Raw genomic sequence first — 17,171 nt, 5'->3', positions numbered from 1 at the left:
GTAACGTGAGGGGAGAGGCCCTCACCTACCGGGGCTCCGGTCCCGGCAGCGGGGCAAAGCTCCGGGCTGCCGCCGCTCCCCCAGCCCGGCCCTGGCGGCCCTGCAGGCTGAAGGCCGGGTGGTTTTCGGAGGGTTTGAGCTCTCCCGGTACTTCACGACCCGGTCTTGGAGGCGGGAGCGTTCAAAACGCCGTCCTGGGCGGCGGGCGGTGCTGCTCGGCCCTCCCTGACACCAGCACAGCACCGAAGTGGCAGGATTTGATCCCAAATTCAGGGCACATGACAGCCATGAAAATCTTAGAGGGCTGGTACAGTGCCCAGCGAGGGCAGGTAGAAGCAAATACTCAGCCGAAGGTGCGCTTAGGCTTCCACAATTGACGCAGAGGTTACACATGTTTTTAGGGGGCCCCTGTGTATGGATTGCATAGATTTCAAGCACGATTTTCCATACGTTTAATACAGGTGAAGCGGTTGTGCACGCTTACAACTGCTTCTTAACCCCCTGCTGGATCCGCAGGTGGCTGCCAGGTCTGGGCTGGAGAGCACCGTGGGGCTGGGCAGCTGCCAGGGCCCTTGGTTTTGTAGGAAATACTTAGGATTACCGAGTCTGTTTGTCCGTGAACGCCTGCCATCACCATACAAACCCTACAAGCTGAGTTTACAAACAGTTAGGATGTTTTACATTTCCTTGTGGCTTGGCTAAATAGAAAGTAATTCAATTTTGATGGTTAAACCACTGTTCCAACAGGCTGTGGACTGGCAGTGCTGTGTTGATACCTGTATTACGCTTGTGTCAAAAATGGGGACACTTTCCACATAAAAATGAAATTATCTCTAGCAGTCGTTTCAAGAGCATTTATTTAATCCAGTATTCAGAAACACTTTTCAGTGTTTTTCCTCACTTGTGATGAGAAATAATCATCTCTTACAAGAAAAATAAATACAGCTTTCTTCTGTAGAGGAATGTAAATTTCCTTTATTTCTGAAAGTTGATTTTATCGTACAGAACCCCAGTATGTGGCTCCTGCAAAAGAAAAGATTCCTGGTGGTGGCATCGCAGGGCTCTGCAGATGAAACGTCGTCGTGATTCTCACAGCTTGCCCCCTCACAGGCAAGTGCCTTCCTCCCTGGGTTTGGGGTGTCCCACTGTCCTTCCTCTTCACCTTTGCCAACCCCTCGTTTTAAGACTTCCAAAGGGGACAACTGTTTTGTTTAACACCTTAGACATCAGGATGCTTTCCTGCTTGGTTAGATATAGCTGGGTGGCCAGGTCTGGCTGTCAGAATGAGTTCATAGAAGTCCCTGTTGGTTTGCATCTCCCAGGGTTTCCTCTTCAGTCCTGTGCTTGCAGAGTGGCAGAAATGTTGCAGGAATATCTCCACATCCTGTGGTCCTTGGGACTAACTGCGTGCTCCCTTGCAAGGACCCTAATAACAATTAGGGTGGATTGATGACCCATAATTCTGGCAGTGGTCAGTTAAATCCTCTGAGAGCTACCGCTAAATCAGTGTTCATTGCTAACAGGTTGGTAGGAGTGCCAGTCCCATCTACCTGTCCGACTGTGTAGAGGAAAAGAGTCCAAACTGGCTCCGGGATTGAGGGTAGTCGCTTGTACTTCTGCTCCCTGACATCGTACTGATTTGTAAATGCTCTAAGATAAATATCAGAAAACAGCGGTGTTTCTGTATGTTTGCCAGAAGGACCACGTTGCTATACATCTGTTTCCTTTCCACATGTAAACAGTTTCTCAGCTATTGTGATGTTTTTCTCTCCTGGATTCTTCTGTGTTTTTTCTGCATATCCTTCTGTTACGTATTGCACGTTGGACTTCTGATTGACAACTGAAAGATAAATACACATTTATTACTGATTTTATAAAGGGGGAAGTACCTGCCCGAAATACATGTTATTTCATCGTGTTATAAAACAATGAACGACCCAGCATATTCAGGACTTTTTAACAATAGTTGAATTCCACGTATAAACCGCTCATAATGTTTTTAATGGCATTTCAGTAGATTGGATTTAGAAACTAGATAAAACACTTGTGATTATCCAGTCTGAACTATCAAATGAAAAGCCATGATTTTCATTTTGTACAGTTCTGCATCACAGCTGAAGCTATGATATCTGTGGTAGACCTCAGCGGCTGAAAGGCTTGGTTTTACAATATTCACGTTTAGAATGTACAATTTGTAAATATCTCTGTACAAAAAGGTGGACAGTGATTTGCTTCTGCAGTGGTCAGTAGCAATGCTCTGACAGAAATTAATTTATGTTGGTTGAAGCTTTTTACCTTGTTCGTTCCTCTCATGGCCTGGACTTTCTTCATTAGATTTGGATTTATAACTCTCCAGCGTCTGCTCTGAATTATCATTTTCTGTGCGGAAAACAAATGTAATTAAATATTGAGATTTTTTCCATGACTTTTCCTCACTCCCTGCCTTGAGCATAACAATCCTAGTCTTTTATAACTAGTCTTTCAAAGAGAAGTTAGAAAATGAGAGTGCAATCATCCTGCTCATTCACAAGAGAGATGCTTAAGAAAACAATTTGGTTAAGTTATGTGACAACTTGTGTCAGCTGAAGCTTGGCCCCAGGCCATCAGTTGCAGGGACTCTTCAGCAGCTGTTTGCACCAAGCCGCAGTCACTGTAGAAGGGTGTTTAACCAGAGGGCTGGAGGAGCAGTGTCCTGTCTGCTCCTAGCAGCCCCCCCCGAAAAACTAACAGTGTTAGCAGTTACTCGAACTGTGCCATCACTCACCTCTCTTCCACACTCCATGAGCTTTTTTCAGCTTCCTCATAAAAAGCACGACAATGATGAGCAACATGAAAATCAGAACAGCCACCAAGCTTGGCAGCAGGAGATCCTTTTCCTTTTGGATGCCTTCGGATATCAGATCTTGCTCTGTAAAAGAGGCAGCTGTATGTTTGTGTTGTTAAATAGCTTCCTGGGAGTTTGTGGTAATTAAAGCAAGAATGACGTATCATGGACAAGGCCAGATGAACATGGGGGGAGTGCAGATTTCACCTTACTGGACTGAGCTTTAAGATATTAGGTTAATTTTTTTCTAGTTGTATAAACAAGCAAAACTGTTTGAAGTCAGAGGATTTGGCAAAATGTAGCTTTTTTCTAGATGGTAAAAATGGTTGTGTTTCTGTGCTCTTTCCTCAAGATTGCAAGTCAGCTTTACCCTAGTGTACTGACACCGGGCTTGGAGGTGGATACCTGGTCAGAGAGAGTCAGCTTGATGTTAGAAAGCTTGTGGCATGTTTGGAAGTTGTCACTGAAGAGTATTCATGAGTTCTTACCCAAGGTGATGATGGAAATCTGAGTTACATTTTCACTTGGGGGTGAGGCTTCTGTCCTGGGAAGTTCCTCTTCTGTGACTGTGCCATTGAATGCTGTGTCAGTGCCTGGAGAAAGAAACAGAAAAGTGTTTCTCTGAAGGGTGAAGGGATTCTTGATAAATCTTATTTTTCCAGCAGCTTTGAAGGCCAGGGCATCTGGTAATGCAACAGAAAGAAACTTCTGGAGCCCTTGACTTAAAGCGCCGTGCTCACTTCCTTAACACTGTATTTCTTTATAATATAAAGACCACTTAAGCTTTATGAACATAAAATCTTTGGAGTGCTTTACTGAATAGCTCCAATTTAAAGACTAATAAAAAGGAGCGTGAGCCTTGAATCTTTGTTATTTTTTTAGGCCTTCCCTGCCCCTTAGTTTGCTTGCAAACACAAGAGTATGCAGCTATCCTTTTTCTTAAAGCAGGTTTTTTCTTGTATTCATCTCAGATTATCTTTTGCTGTCCTCCTAGCTCTCAGAGGTGCAGTCACCCAGTGTGAGAATCACCGTCCTGTGGACATCACCACCCCACGTCTGATGCCGTAACGTACCGTTTGGGACACGGTGGCGCGGGGTACCGGACAGTTCTTCCTCTCCTGCTGCAGCTGATGTTGCTTCGGGCCCTGCAGAAGCAGAGAGGTGAGCTCTGACTTCCTTACACACATGGATAATATAATATATCTTTGTATAATTTACTGTGATTTGTAAAACCAAAAGGATAAGGCATGCAGTATCTGCCAAAACTTTACATTCATAAGAGATTTTCTTCCTTATCAGTTATGTAAGCTCGTCGTGCTGAAAGATTTATGCTCCCTCTCAATGTTAATAGAGCTGATTATCAACAGGATGTAGCCATTCTGTGAAGTTTGCAAACACTGATACAGCGCTTTTAAACAAATATAAACAAAGGGTTCATGCCTTTCTAAAACAGTCAGTTGACTTTTCACTGCTTGGCTTATAACACTAAGCAGGTGCCCGCTTTGGTGGGTTTATGGTCAACCAGTTTGCACAGTGGAGATTTTTATTCTTCTGCTGGAAACAGTTCTCTAGTACAATAAATTCAATTTGCAGCCATTTATATGCACTGTTAATCTTTGTTGCACAGTGCCACCTAGTGCAGCCATCCAGAGAAATCCCAGCTTCAGCTCATGCCGTGCGTTTCTGACACATCACGAGAGCGGTTGGCCAGTCTGGCTGCTGCCAACACTGATGTAATTCTTCTGCATCTAATGAGAGAGTTTGTCTGCTTTTATGGCTGTAAAACAGAGGCTCTCCTCACAGGCAAGAAATGCTGTGTTTTATGTTGTGTGCAAGACGGTATATAATGACATTCCTGGTGGCATTTCTGTCCTGGTTTGATAAATTCATGTGAAAAGTCCAAACTTACAAGTAGATGTGACAGCTGGTTGGAGGTTTTGCTGGGTTGTAGTTGATGCTGAGCTGAGAACTGCTGGATTCTCTGGTACTGCGGAAGGGATGGTTGGCTGGTCGGAGCCTGGAGGAAAATCCCCAAACACAAGATAAACATCACACGTCAGACGTTGCCCTTGAGCCCAATCCCAAATGAAAACTGCTGTGGTGTTCTTCATGCCTGGGCCGTTTGGGTCCCCTGTCTTGAGCTGTGGTTAGATTTACAGTCCTCCCTTCCCACCTTCAGTTTCCCTGTCTGAATATGTTTAGCACCGTGAAATGAGTAAAAAATGAAAGTAAAACTCATACCATTATGTTGTGGGTAGCTTGGAGAGAAGTCTGTACTGTCGTCCGGATCTGACTCTGTTGCGGTCACTGGGGGGAAAAAAAACAAAGCAGTTCTGAATGCTGAGCAAAATCTTCCTCAGTGCTGTTCTTTTGCAGCCCAAGCTCTACATAAAGACACTGCACAGCATTTTCTGTGACAGATGCTATGTTTATCTGACCTGTATATTAATTAGAGGAAGACAAGTTAATACCTGTAGACTGCTCATGCTCAGAGACGTGTGTAAGCACCTCTTGTGCAGTTGTTGCAGGATATGTGTTTGTCACTGAAAAAAACCCAACAGTACAACTTTCAGAGCACTTTATAAGCATTTGTAGAATCAAGCAATCTAATGAAGAGTGAAGTAAGAATAATTAGACCCATCCTAAAGACAAGTAGTTGGGCAGAAGGCAAACTGCTCTGAGAATTAAAAGCAGCTTCAGTGTTAATTTGCAATGTTTACACCCTGCTAGTTTTCCATGTGGTTGTATCTAAAACACAGAGGACATGGGAAGCTCAGAGCTTTTTGAGAACATACACTTTGCATTATCTTTAAAGCTCTGGGGCAAACACTACCAGAATTCTAGCAGCAGCACTGGGGAACTTAGCCCTGCTGCTCGTCTGAGCTGCTATGGCTTAATTTTAATGAATTTTAAGGTAAGTAGGAAGCAGAAAAAAAAAAAAGCAAACATCGTCAACAAGAAAACCATAAAATCTTAGTTTGGAGTTCCTCATTTGCCCCAGATAGCCCTCTCATGTAAAAATAGATTTCACACACGGGGTGGTAGAGCACAGCGTTCAGCTTTGCATGCGTATCTGCATAACCGCTTGCGTGCTAAAATGCGATTGCTGCTGCTCAGAGCGCTGCAGTACCTGTCCCAGGGAGGTCCTCAAAGCGGAAAGGCACAGCCAGCTTCTCTTCTCTTAATGCTTTGTGGTGAACGAGGCAGCTGGCTGTTGAATTGGGCCCGTAGGCGAGGACTGTCAGCGTGCTGGTTGTGGTCCATTTCTCCCCATTGGCTTCTAACTTGTGCGTAGTGTCACCTGTACGCCCGTTGGAAGAACACATTTAAGTGCTTTCTAGTCAAGAGCAATTTAATGAAAAACCTTCCAGGCACAATCTGCATTACTTTGCTCTGCTAGGGCAGCGCACGATTGCTGTGCCCAAGTGGTTCATTGTGTAAATGGATTTACACGGGAGCCCAAAGACAGCAAGGTCACATTTTCTTCCTCAGCAGTTGTTTAAGTGCAGCCCTCGCTGCGCCTCCTGTGCTTAACCCTAAGACTCTGCTCCATTTCGTGACTCACGGGGGGAAGTTCCTCTGCAGCAGTGCTCACACACCCTGGAGGACTGCAATGGGATGTCCCGACACCCACCAGCACTTCTGGTCCTTACTGAACGGAACAAATTGCTTAGCTGGGGCCAGAACCCTCAGAGGCAAGGTTTGCAGCATGACCGATGGCTAAAAAAGTTCTGATTCTGCTTAGTGATAATCTGAGGGCACTGAATTTGTGTCTCAATAGCTGTGCATTTGTTACCCTAAGCATATGAAGTTGTTAAGTTTTTATTGACGTGCAGTATTTATGTTTGTAATAAGCATTGATACAACTCCATTAAACCCTGTACGAGTCCTCCATCATCCCTACAGTACAGGTTTGGCTTCCCGTTTTACAGCTGGGGGACACGAAGATTAATTGCCGTGCCATAACGAATTAGAGAGAGTCGTGTGACATGTCTGATGCACTTCCCAGTCCTCTAGGTAACACGACTTCTACTCACTAATACTGTATGGAACGATAAAGATGTATTTTGTGTGACACAGAGAGATGTGTTCGAATAGCTCTGGTGGAGGGAGGTTTTTTCAGATGTTTACCTTAAATGCCCACAGCGGCACAATAATCTCAACTGGCTGCTTCTACTGTAGAGGTTCTCTGGAAACAAACTAATGCTTTCTCATGACCTGTTACCTTGGTAACATCCTTGTTTCTTAAATGAAAGAAATTCCTTGTTTCCAAATTAGCCTTTACAGATAATTTATTGTATCATAGACCAGTATTTCTTAGCACTCTTTTCCATCCCTAGCGGGGTCACATGAGAACTCAGAAGGATCTCACAGTGTTTTTGCTAGAAAGGAAATAATCTTTAATTGTCAGCAACAGCTCAGTAATTACAGCTGGTTTGCCCCTGCTGAGCCCTGGTGGAACTGAGGTGCTGCCAGTAATTAAAATGTATTAGCTATTTTCTGAGTAGTATAAATATTTGCGGGACGTGATTGAAGCTGAGAATTGAAGGGGAAGAAAAGGGTGTTAGTCAAAGGCAGTCACCTGCAAGAAAGGAAGGACACATGCAGAAAGTTTGAGAGTTGCTGAATTAGGACAGTTATTTTTTTCCTCTCAAACATTAATTTGCATCTGCTGCAAACAGGCTGGATGGTGAATCAGCACCTCTTCATGCAAATATCCCTTCATTTAACCAACCGTAAATTAAACCAATCAAGCAAACCCAGTGCAGGCCTTTTGTTGCTTCATTAAGTTCCCAGGTAGCTGTGGGACACCAGCTGGAAGACCAGGTAGCTCCTTGCTACGATGTGCTCTAATGCCTGCTGGGTGTTTGTGCTACGAATCTGAAGACGCAAGGAGGAGACAAAGGTAAGCGTAGGTTTTTATTGAACTAGGTGGAGAAATGCTTGGTTGGCTTTGGATGTTGTGTAAGGCATCTAGTGTCTGAGCTGCGTGTTGTGCTGTTACAAACGATACGCTTCACCAGCCCAGAACTGAGATCCTTTCAAGTTTCACCCTTTCAAGGACACCCCTCTTTTAGAACAACAGGAAGAGAATATATACGAATTTGGAGCTGACACATTGCTTCCCCAAACTCTGTGCATCTTCACAGATGTTATTCCTCTAAGTCAGGCCCAGCCCTTCCCGAAGCACACATGGAGTTGGAAAATCTGCTTTTTAAAAATCCGTGTACTGCTCCAGAGCAGCCTTCCCCCCTGCAATCGCAGGTAGTGCTGCCCTGGTTTTCACGTGGCTCACTTACCGGCCATGCCGCTTCTCCTGAGCGCAATTTCTTTAAGCATGGGGTGTCATACAGCTGCATTAACGCATGTATATCTGACAGCTTGGATTCCCCCTCCCCCCTTTCTTTCCTCCAGTCTTGATTTCTAGCTTTATTCAGGCCAACCTGCTTTTCTGCCGTTTTCTTGAGCTCTTAGTTAAAAAAAGCCATCTTGGGGGAAAAATATTACAGGCTAAGCTTTGAACGTGTTGCTTGATGATGGAAAAAATGCAAACAAGTTTGTTAATATGTAAAAGAAAATACATTTGCATCTATGGGTATTTTCCTCACGTTGTCAGGGACATTTCCTCTGCAGCCTGCTACAGTTGCAGCTAATAAGGCAGTTATTATTAGCACGTGGCCTTCGAAGCAGCTATTTATATTGTACACAAGTTAAATTGAGTTACCTAGAGGCTTCGTTCCCCCTCGTTTGTGTCTACCTAGCTGTGTGCAGGTCTGTCATCACTGCAGGGCTGTGTGGGCCGTGTTTCCTGAGCGCTGTTCTTGGTGTGCTAGTGAACTGCCTGGCTCTGAGCAGATTAATGAGAAAGGCAGCGTGCGTGCACGTGAGCTGCTCGGCACAGCTAAGGAAAACCTGTACCAAATACAAAATGGAAATTGTAATGGCTTTGCTAACTGACTGCATGCTTGGGCATGCAAATTGTGCCTCCAGAGTTTTGGTTTCATTTTGCTTTGGTGCCAGGTGCTGTTGTTCTTGCACTGAACGTGAGCAGACGAGATGAGCCATCTCCCCTGCACGAGCACCAGCATTTAGTGCTGGCTTTTCTCCAAACCTGTACTGCCAGGGTACCATTTTTAGATGTGTTCAAGACTGATAAGAAGAAATTGTTATTAACCAATCCCCGTTCCTTTAACACTTACCTGGAAGCTGTATCCCGTTATCCAACAGCCAGGTAATCTGAGGCCGGGGTTTACATCCTCGAGTAGAGCAAGACAGCGTAATGCCTCTTTCTGTGTCTTGGGATGCTTCCAGTACAGGTTTAGAAGGAGCAGCTGCAGCAAGAAGGTTTGGAATCAGTTGTAGTAACTCTTTCTGGTCAGTTTTACGAATGGCTGCATGCACTAATAACGCTACGTAGCATTGTTGGGTAGGGCTGAGCTAACACTGGGATTATATTGTGCTGAACACCGTACAGTTGTATGCAGAAATGCAGCCCTGGAGCTAAGGAGCTGGCTTTGTTGTTCTGCTCCTCCGGCACAAAACAAGGATGGGAACTTACCCAGCACCTCAACAGTCGTCGTCTTGATTTTGAACGGGGTGCCGTAGTAGAAGCATTTGTATACGCCTTCGTCGTGCACTGTTACATTAGACAGTCGGATGGATAATTCATCCTTTGAATAATGGATAAGTTTGTACCTCTGATCTCTTAAAACTGTAAAGAAAATAAAACCCAGCATGCTATGCGTGTTGGTACATAAGAGGAAGACAGATAATCAAAGCAGTAGTGAGCGAGATCGGTTTTGTTTACTGAAGTTCTTTTTTTTATTCGTCAACCCTTGACATAAGTGAGCAGTTGTAGCACAAAGCGTTTCTAGCTGGTGCTGCACTAGCACAGAGGCAGCAGTAAACTGATGAATGGGGTGTGTGCTGCCAACAGGGAAAACACTTTTTTTTTAAACTCTGTAAAGAATTTCAGTTTGGCAAATGAAAAAATTTCTTCTAATTGGCATGTAAGTAGAGAGCAGACCTTGGCTTCGACCTCTGCTTCTCTTTGATTTTATGCAAGTAATTTCCCCTATTTGCCTCAGTTTCCCCTCCATCAGAAGGAGTTACCACATTATTCAGTGTCTGGATAACAACACGAGATGGTTCGATTTGTATCCATAGTAAGAAACAGCGTTTCTGAGGTTTTTGTAGTTCAAGAAGGGGTAACACAGAGGTGCAAGTGATTTTGCTCAAATCACAGAACTGAATGGTCAAACCCTCTCGTTTTGTTCCTTTTTTGTTTCTTTTTCACTAACTCCTCTCCGTCAACTTAGAGCTGCTTCCTAGCCACTGCAAAACAAGAGGGTCTTCGTCCTGTGTTCCCAGGTATTACAGCAATTTGGGTTCCTTAAATATTTAGACAAATACAAGCAAACATTGGGGTACAAGGACCTGATCTGTGGTCAGAACAGCAGTATGACCCATGAATATAGAACCTAGAGCAAAGGTGCACGAATCGGTGACCGCTTTCCCTTCCCCATTCCCCAACCCTTTATTTGGCCTTGAAAAAAATCACTTCCCTCTGTGGGTGTGTATTATAACGTATACATGAACGCTACGGTCAGCCCACACCTCTTTCTTTACTGCTTATTAATAGGCTTTTTCTTCTCTCCTATCCTTGTCTAATTAGCTAATTTTAATGAGACTGTCACCTAGATGTACTGTGCTGTATAGTCCTCCTTCTCTTGACTTTCTGGTGTTGGCTTCATTCCTCCTGTGGGAATTTGGAGACAAGCCAGCAAGTCACGTGGACTCTTCCCACAATCACAGCACAGAAAGTAGTGTTCTGCCTCTCGAATTGAACTGAAACTGGGGTTGTGGATCAGTCATTAGAGAGAAAAAGATCTCAAATAATGTCTGTTTTTTAGCTGAGGTCTTTTGAAAGTATAGAGTTGGGGGAATATCACAGCAGTACTATAACTTATGGTAATGATTAAATATTAAAGGATTTTGGAAATACCATGATGTAAGACTTATACACATTGGGAGAGGAGGGAACTGCTTCACGAAGTGGGTTTTGGAGAAGCAACGTGACAAAGGTTCACAGTGATGATTCAAAATAAAAACTGAAAATGTCCATACCCAGCGTGAAGCTTGGTTCCTGTCTAAAAGAGGACGGTTTTCCTTTGTAAAAGGAAAGCACTGACTTGTCAAGGATCCAAATGCTTCGCAGACTCTTATCCTTGTGGTGGTGATATCATGCATCTTACTGAGAGATAACCATGGGATACTGATGCTGTGGGTTGAATCCTCAGGTAATTTAAGACAGGTACTGTTTTTGTCCGCTCAGCTTAGAGCCTGCACTATAGATACTAGTGGATATGTTCCTTCCCTAACCTTACTAAATTGCTGTGTCAGCTCAACAAAACTTCAAGTGTCAAAAGGGCTAGGCCCATTGACAGAAGGAGATACTTAAAACTGGTATTGGAGATAATTGGTGGCGAGGGGAATTCATCCTTGGGCTTGGTTCTTGGGTGCAAGACCTGACTAATGGGCCGCAACAGGAGTGAGGAACCCCTGCCATAGCCTGCTGTGATTCCTGGAAGCTTGGATATCAGCACAAAGCAGATTATAGAAAATACCACAAGTAAGTATTCCTTGTTTATTATTTAGAAATGTTCACAATACTTGTGGGAAATGCTCAGGGGCTGGTGTGATGCAGATAACAGGACCCCGTGGCTGGGATTCCCAGAGTAACCAAAGAGGACGCTTGGCTCCTGCACAGTTTCAATGGGAATTGGGTTCCTGTTATCTGGATAAATCCCCAAAGGCTTTAACAAGCATGGATGCTGACTAGGTACTGTACAAATGGGGAATACTAAGGCAGGCCTCATCTTGCAGAGCTGTCAAATTTGGATGAGAGAAAGATTTAGAAGGCATAGGGAGTGGAAGGGAGCACAGTAATTGTAACTCTGGCTCTGTCAGTATGTAGTAAAAACCTCAGCTCTGTTGTAAACGTTTCTCCTTGATGCACTACATCTAATGCCCCGCTGAGGGGAAGAGCACCCAGAGCTTTCAGGCAGGTCCCCTCCTGTCTCTCCTGTAAGGCAGGAGTGGGATTTGTGCTGGTGGTAAATGCAGTTCATTGCTAAAAGCTGTAGTGCCAGACCACTCTTGTGGGGGTTTCCATTTCATGAACTTCCTGCCAGAAAGGGGCTGAACGTGAAACCATCTCAAGCGGTTGGGTAGCAGGTGAGTCAAACTGGCCCTGGGTGGGAGCTGGAAAGCCCACTCCTAACTGACCCTCCGCTCCACACGGAAAGTGCTGTGTTCGGTTTTCACACTTACCCCGCTGGGCGTCAAGAAAAATGGCAAACCCACGAGGGTTTAGCCACTGCCTGACAGAACTGTCGTCACCGCTGAGGGTGCAGCTGAGATTTAGGTCCTCTCCTTCCTGCAGAGTTACAGTTTCACTGCCAGCTTCTGCAAAATCCCCTGCCAGACAAGAGACGGAAAAAAACAACCATTAAAATGCGATGCGAAGTAAAGTGACAACGCTTTGCACTGAGCAATGTGTCAACTTTCCTTTTCTCAGGGATGTAAAGGTTTTTCTAGATGGGGGAAAATTGCCAGTATAATTGTACTGATTTAATTAATTCATAGTGACTGTGGTGACCTACCTAATGACTAGGTAAGACTTGTGCCAACAATTTGTGACCTCTACTGCCAGTGCAGCCAGATGCAGTTATTCAATGTTATTCCACGTGAGTCAATGAAGAATTGATAGCACACCCAATTAATGCACATGTTCTCCCTGTAAAAATTAAATTCTATTCCATATTCCTTTCTGGAGCCATTGAACCTGATTTGCAAGGGTGTGCGATGGAATGGTAGCTGTGAATGATTGGCATCTCTGAAAATGGGGCTTTTTTTATTCGAGTGCAACGCTGCAGCTGCTTTGAACTGGCTTTGAAACTTCTTTTGCAGGCAGGATACACAGACCTGGCCTGGCACAGGTTACTGAAATGAAATTTCACTTACTCCTCCCAGGTGATTTTGCAGACGGGCAGTAAAGTGCGTTTTTCTCTCCAGACATTCTGAGATATGTAATACACTTTGTGAAAATATTTGATGACCTGGAATGAATTGCCTTCTCCAGAAAAAGCATGCCCTGGAGAAATTACTAAGAGCAGTACCCTGGTCAGAGTTAAGTAAATAGGCAGTAAGAGGGTTTTATTTTTCATTCCTGTTTTGTGTGTTTTGATTTTATTTTTCAGGTAGCTGCCCGCTACAAGTTCCTGCTGCGTATGCGAGCGCTGCAGTCTGGGGAAATAAATCTTTCTGGGCTTCAGGAAAGCTTTTCCTTTTCTTAAAAACATTTTTAAAATATAACAGAAAAGAAGCTATTTTAGGGCATTCTTGCCGGACCTGATTTTTGCTACTAAAATCAGAGGAAGGACTTGTCTTCCTCTAAAAGAAGTGGTTGCCCATGGGTATTTATTGCTGTTATTCACCTTTGACTTGAGTACATGGGACAGCGTAGCCACCTTCGCAGAGCAGTTGGATTTGGGGGGAAGGAAATCAAACTGAAAACGGCAGAAAAATTATGGTCTAGGAATAGATTTCTCCTTTTCAAGGCTTTCTCCCTATCTCTTACTCAAGTGCCTCTGACTTGTGTATATATTTTTTTTGATTCTACCTCTGCTTCTCTGCTGGTTTCTCAGGGTTCGTGCGAGTTGAGGGAGCTTGCAGAGGAGTGGTAGCAAAACGGGGGGTTTCCTTGTGTAGGTTCCACTTGTGAAGACCTGTGTCACAGGAGCATGCTGGTAAAGCAGCAGAGAGGGCCTTGCCTGTGGTTTTTCAGTGTCTGCGTGGGGGCTGCTTCCTGCTGCTCGCAGCAGCGCGGGGTCTGTAAGTCGCACCTCTTGAGATGAGAGAGGCAGGGCAGAACAAGAAAAGGTGGTGGTGGTGGGGGGTGTTTCTTGCTATTTTTTTTAATCAGAAAAGAGCAGCCCCCAGAATGGAGCAAACATGTAATTTCCATGCGAGACCACGGCTTCGTGCAGACCGTGAGTCACAGGAGAAATTTCTCTCCCTTATGGGGGGCAGCTTGACGTGGCTGTGGTCTTCGAGCCTCTGCACCCACCTCAGTGCAAGCACGAGGGGGTCCCTGCTCCAAGGGGCAGTGGTTCTCATAATGTGTGGATCCCAGGTGCCCTGGGTACCTGGAAAAATTGGTCTGCCGTCAAGTACAATGATACATCCACCTTCTTAGCAGGACAGGCTAACAGTTTCTTGTTACAAATTGCAAGATACAACCGAGCAGAATGGTTCAAACCTCTGCCGTTATGTTAGCCACCAGAAAACGCATGGAGAAGTTGTTGCACTGATGTGCGCTCGCTCGGTCATTTCAGAATTATCTTTAAAACTGGAGCCTAGAGACATCCTGTTTAATCAGTTATTTTTGACCTGTGGCCACAGATATGCGGCAGTCTGAGTTGATTCTTGAGGTCCCGTGAAGGATGGCTGAGAGCAGCTAGCGTGGTCATGGCGCAGCGGTCTGTCTGGCAGTAGTGGGGAATTGGGGCTGGGCACCCACAAAGAGTGGGAGCTGCTGCTTTGCAGCAAGTTCAAAGGGCACTGCAAGCACCGTTTCAGCTAGGATATAATTAACAACCTGTTAAGGCCTTAGGTCTGTTAAATATGAACAGTGATAATAAAATATCCTAAGCATACTGTATTAAAAAATGCATTGTTGCTGTCTGGACTCTTAGATTTGATGTGGCCTCTCTTAATGATACCTCGGGGTGTGAGATTATTGCCAAAGTGTCCACAGTGGCACTGCTTTGGCTTCTGCTTTTGCATTTAAGAAGGGAGAGAGACTTTGACTTTGGCCAGCACCAGGCTCGTGCATGCACATCTCCTGCAAAGGGCAGGAATGATGCTTCTGAGGATCTTGAGCTGTCGAAAGCTGTTTTGCCTCTTTCCTTACCTAAGCCTTTCCACATTTGACATGGTCAAATGTGAACCTCACACTCTCTAGTGTATGAAAGAGGAGATTAGCAAAGCAGGTATAAGATGCATCCTCTAGCGGGAGTGAGGAGACCGAGCATTTAAAGTGCTTTTCATTTTCAGAGTACTTTGTGAGTGCTTTTTAAATTATCCTGGCTTGTTAGATTAGCCTCTTTTTACAAAAAAATATGTGAACAAGGGCATATACAGATATCCAAGCCATGGAAAGTAAGCTGCACGTATTTAAGGGAGGCTTTCAAGTTTTCAAGGCTTTGCCATCTCAGTGTGCTGCCAGCTGCTGGTAAGCGAATTGGTCTCATTGCTACAGGGTTTAGGATTCGGCTGGAATTCAGCACCCTGTCTGCTACGCCAGCTGGCTTTGGGAGCTGGGTGACAACACAGCATCGTCAGTGAGAAAACAACAGCAGAGCTGCCTTGCGTGGTGTGCTGCAGCTCTGGAAACCGAGTTCTCTAAGCTGGACTGTTGTAAAGGCAGGATCAGGTAAGAAGACCAGATTGCTTACCTTGCATCAGGAGCAGAGCTGCGATGTGGAGCGCCGTGGTGAAATTCATGTTGTGGCGGTGCGGGCTGCCTGTGCAGACTTCCTCTCCCTGCCGGGGCAGCCGAGCAGCAGGTCTCTTTTCAGCACGGGGGGAGCAGATTTACCATGACTTCATCACTGCCGGGGTCTCTGCCTCCTTTCCTTTTTTCTGTTGTTCCACTCTTCTTCCCCCCTCTTCTCACACGTTTCCTACGTGTTGGCGAAAGCTGAGAAATGGTTGACCTCACGGATCCCTGAAATGAAGCTAGTGGGCGGCAGGAGTGGGGGCACTTCACCTTGCACCCCTCCACCTCCATCTCGTTCAGCTTCTGTGCAGGGGAGAGGGGAACAGAGGTAAAGATTAAAAGAAACACGTGCCTGGGGTGATCCCCCAGGGGCACCATGCAGGATTTAACTCCTGCCGGTGGGGAGGCACCCAGGAAGGCAGAGCATCTTTGGTGGGCGCTGCTGTAGTGCAGGAATTGCAAGGTCGCTTGAAAATCCAGCGGTGCAGATTGAATCGCTGGAAAAACAGTCTTGAGTCACTCCGTACCTTCTACTCCTGTGTTCGCGGGATGTTTGCACTGCTCTGCTTGCAGGGAACAAGGAAGATGGGAAAGGTGATTTGCTGTGCGTGGTTTGTGGCTCTCTGGGGAGCGAAGAGCCTCGGGAGGTGACTTGCAGGTTACGCTGTTCCTCGCTGAGCACGGGGCAGGGCTGACTACATCAAGGGGGTCCCAGGGGACCAGTGGCAGAACCTGGGTTTCCCAAATTCCCTCGCAGGCCTGGTTCCTCCTCAAGCAACCTGGGGCATAGCAAAGCTCTTTCCTGGCCATACGATGTCCGGTATCATCACAAGACTCGCCAAGCCTGCTGTTGGCAGAGCCTCTTTTCGCGATGTTGTGTGTGCTAATTTCCAAAACGGCTTCAGCGCATCTTCCTCTGGCAGTTTTCTGCAACTGCCCAGCATTTAGTGCAAAAGCCTAATTCCCTCAAAGTGAGTTGACTTTAATAAGGTAGGAAATATGGTTTAAAACAGTATATATTTGCAGGACACAGGTTTGTGTGAACTGGACAAAATGGTGAATTATAAACACACTAAGCATTCCATTTTTAATTCATTAGAACCTGTTTCCATTAAATTTTCAGGTGCGTGGAAGTGTTACTCCATTAGTGTATGCTTGATAAAATATATGGCTTTTATGTTAATCATGATATAATCAGTTTTACCAGAAAACAGCTGTAGGCCATAAAATTTACTGTAATTAGTTGGTTTGAAAGGAAAGAGTCTCCCTAGCTGATTTAAAAATTACTGGATTAAAACATCCAGGTCAAGGAAGAGGATGTGTATTGTAAAGGCAGCTAATTATTTTGTTTAAAAGCTGTGTTTCTAGTGCCACGTATCTGAACCTGGCAATAAAATAACTTTTGGGGAAAAGCCATGAAGCAGGAGAGATGACGCTGAAGCCATCTGCCTCCAGCCCAAAGGAAGAACCCTGTCCCTGTGCTGCAGGAGGAAACCAAGACTTGAGGGGGTTTTGTGCCATCTGCTGTCAAATAAATGAACTTCATCTTTAGTGAAGGGAGGAAAATGACTCGAGTTCCCTTCTCCTTGATGCTTCACCCCAGCGAAGTCCAACACACGTGAGAGGAAAACTTAAATAGGAAGGGCCAGGCGTGGGAGCATGACATCTTTATTAAATCTCCTACGAGGCATTTTTGTCTGACTTCAGAGAAATCCATTTAATGTAATAAGCAAATTAAAATGCAATGGTTGTTTTAACAGTTGTTAGCACTTGAAGTTGAGA

At 45.1% G+C, this 17,171-nt stretch overlaps 1 protein-coding gene and 1 long non-coding RNA gene across 4 annotated transcripts in view; one reads left to right on the top strand and one right to left on the bottom strand.

The window, feature by feature from the left end:
* Positions 1-163: 163 nt before the first annotated feature.
* Positions 164-15,754, bottom strand: CRTAM (cytotoxic and regulatory T cell molecule). 2 transcript variants are annotated; one of them, XM_040534529.1, is made up of 13 exons: positions 15,346-15,754; positions 12,158-12,304; positions 9,384-9,536; positions 9,025-9,156; positions 5,955-6,125; positions 5,296-5,367; positions 5,066-5,131; positions 4,734-4,841; positions 3,898-3,969; positions 3,313-3,417; positions 2,765-2,908; positions 2,296-2,379; positions 164-1,840 (listed from the first exon to the last, which is right to left on the bottom strand). In XM_040534529.1, exons 1-13 carry the CDS (start codon positions 15,392-15,394, stop codon positions 1,710-1,712), a joined length of 1,434 nt encoding a protein of 477 aa, XP_040390463.1. In that variant the 5' UTR covers positions 15,395-15,754; the 3' UTR covers positions 164-1,709. The 2 variants fall into 2 exon arrangements, with proteins under 2 accessions (XP_040390463.1, XP_040390464.1); XM_040534530.1 differs by lacking the exon at positions 5,296-5,367 and having other exon boundaries at positions 15,346-15,481.
* LOC121058673 overlaps positions 3,657-17,171 on the top strand; it is a 39,368-nt gene continuing 25,853 nt past the window's right edge. For both annotated transcript variants that reach the window (XR_005814292.1, XR_005814291.1), the window contains exons 1-2: positions 3,657-3,985; positions 7,615-7,730. This is a non-coding gene — a long non-coding RNA (uncharacterized LOC121058673). The remainder of the gene's footprint in view (positions 3,986-7,614; positions 7,731-17,171) is intronic.

The sequence above is a fragment of the Cygnus olor genome, chromosome 22 (genome assembly GCF_009769625.2).
Source record: "Cygnus olor isolate bCygOlo1 chromosome 22, bCygOlo1.pri.v2, whole genome shotgun sequence".
Classification (NCBI taxonomy): domain Eukaryota; kingdom Metazoa; phylum Chordata; class Aves; order Anseriformes; family Anatidae; genus Cygnus; species Cygnus olor.
Note: the sequence above shows the minus strand (reverse complement) of the source record. Positions and strands in the feature narration are given on the sequence as shown.

Bases quoted from the DNA above. Each gene is read 5' to 3' on its own strand.
- CRTAM (XM_040534529.1), bottom strand. From the start codon at position 15,394: ATGAATTTCACCACGGCGCTCCACATCGCAGCTCTGCTCCTGATGCAA. The intron at 5,132-5,295 runs GTATTAACTTGT...TTTTCCCCCCAG, and splicing joins TGAGCATGAGCAGTCTACAG to TGACCGCAACAGAGTCAGAT. The intron at 3,418-3,897 runs GTACGTTACGGC...TTCTTTCTCCAG, and splicing joins GCGCCACCGTGTCCCAAACG to GCACTGACACAGCATTCAAT.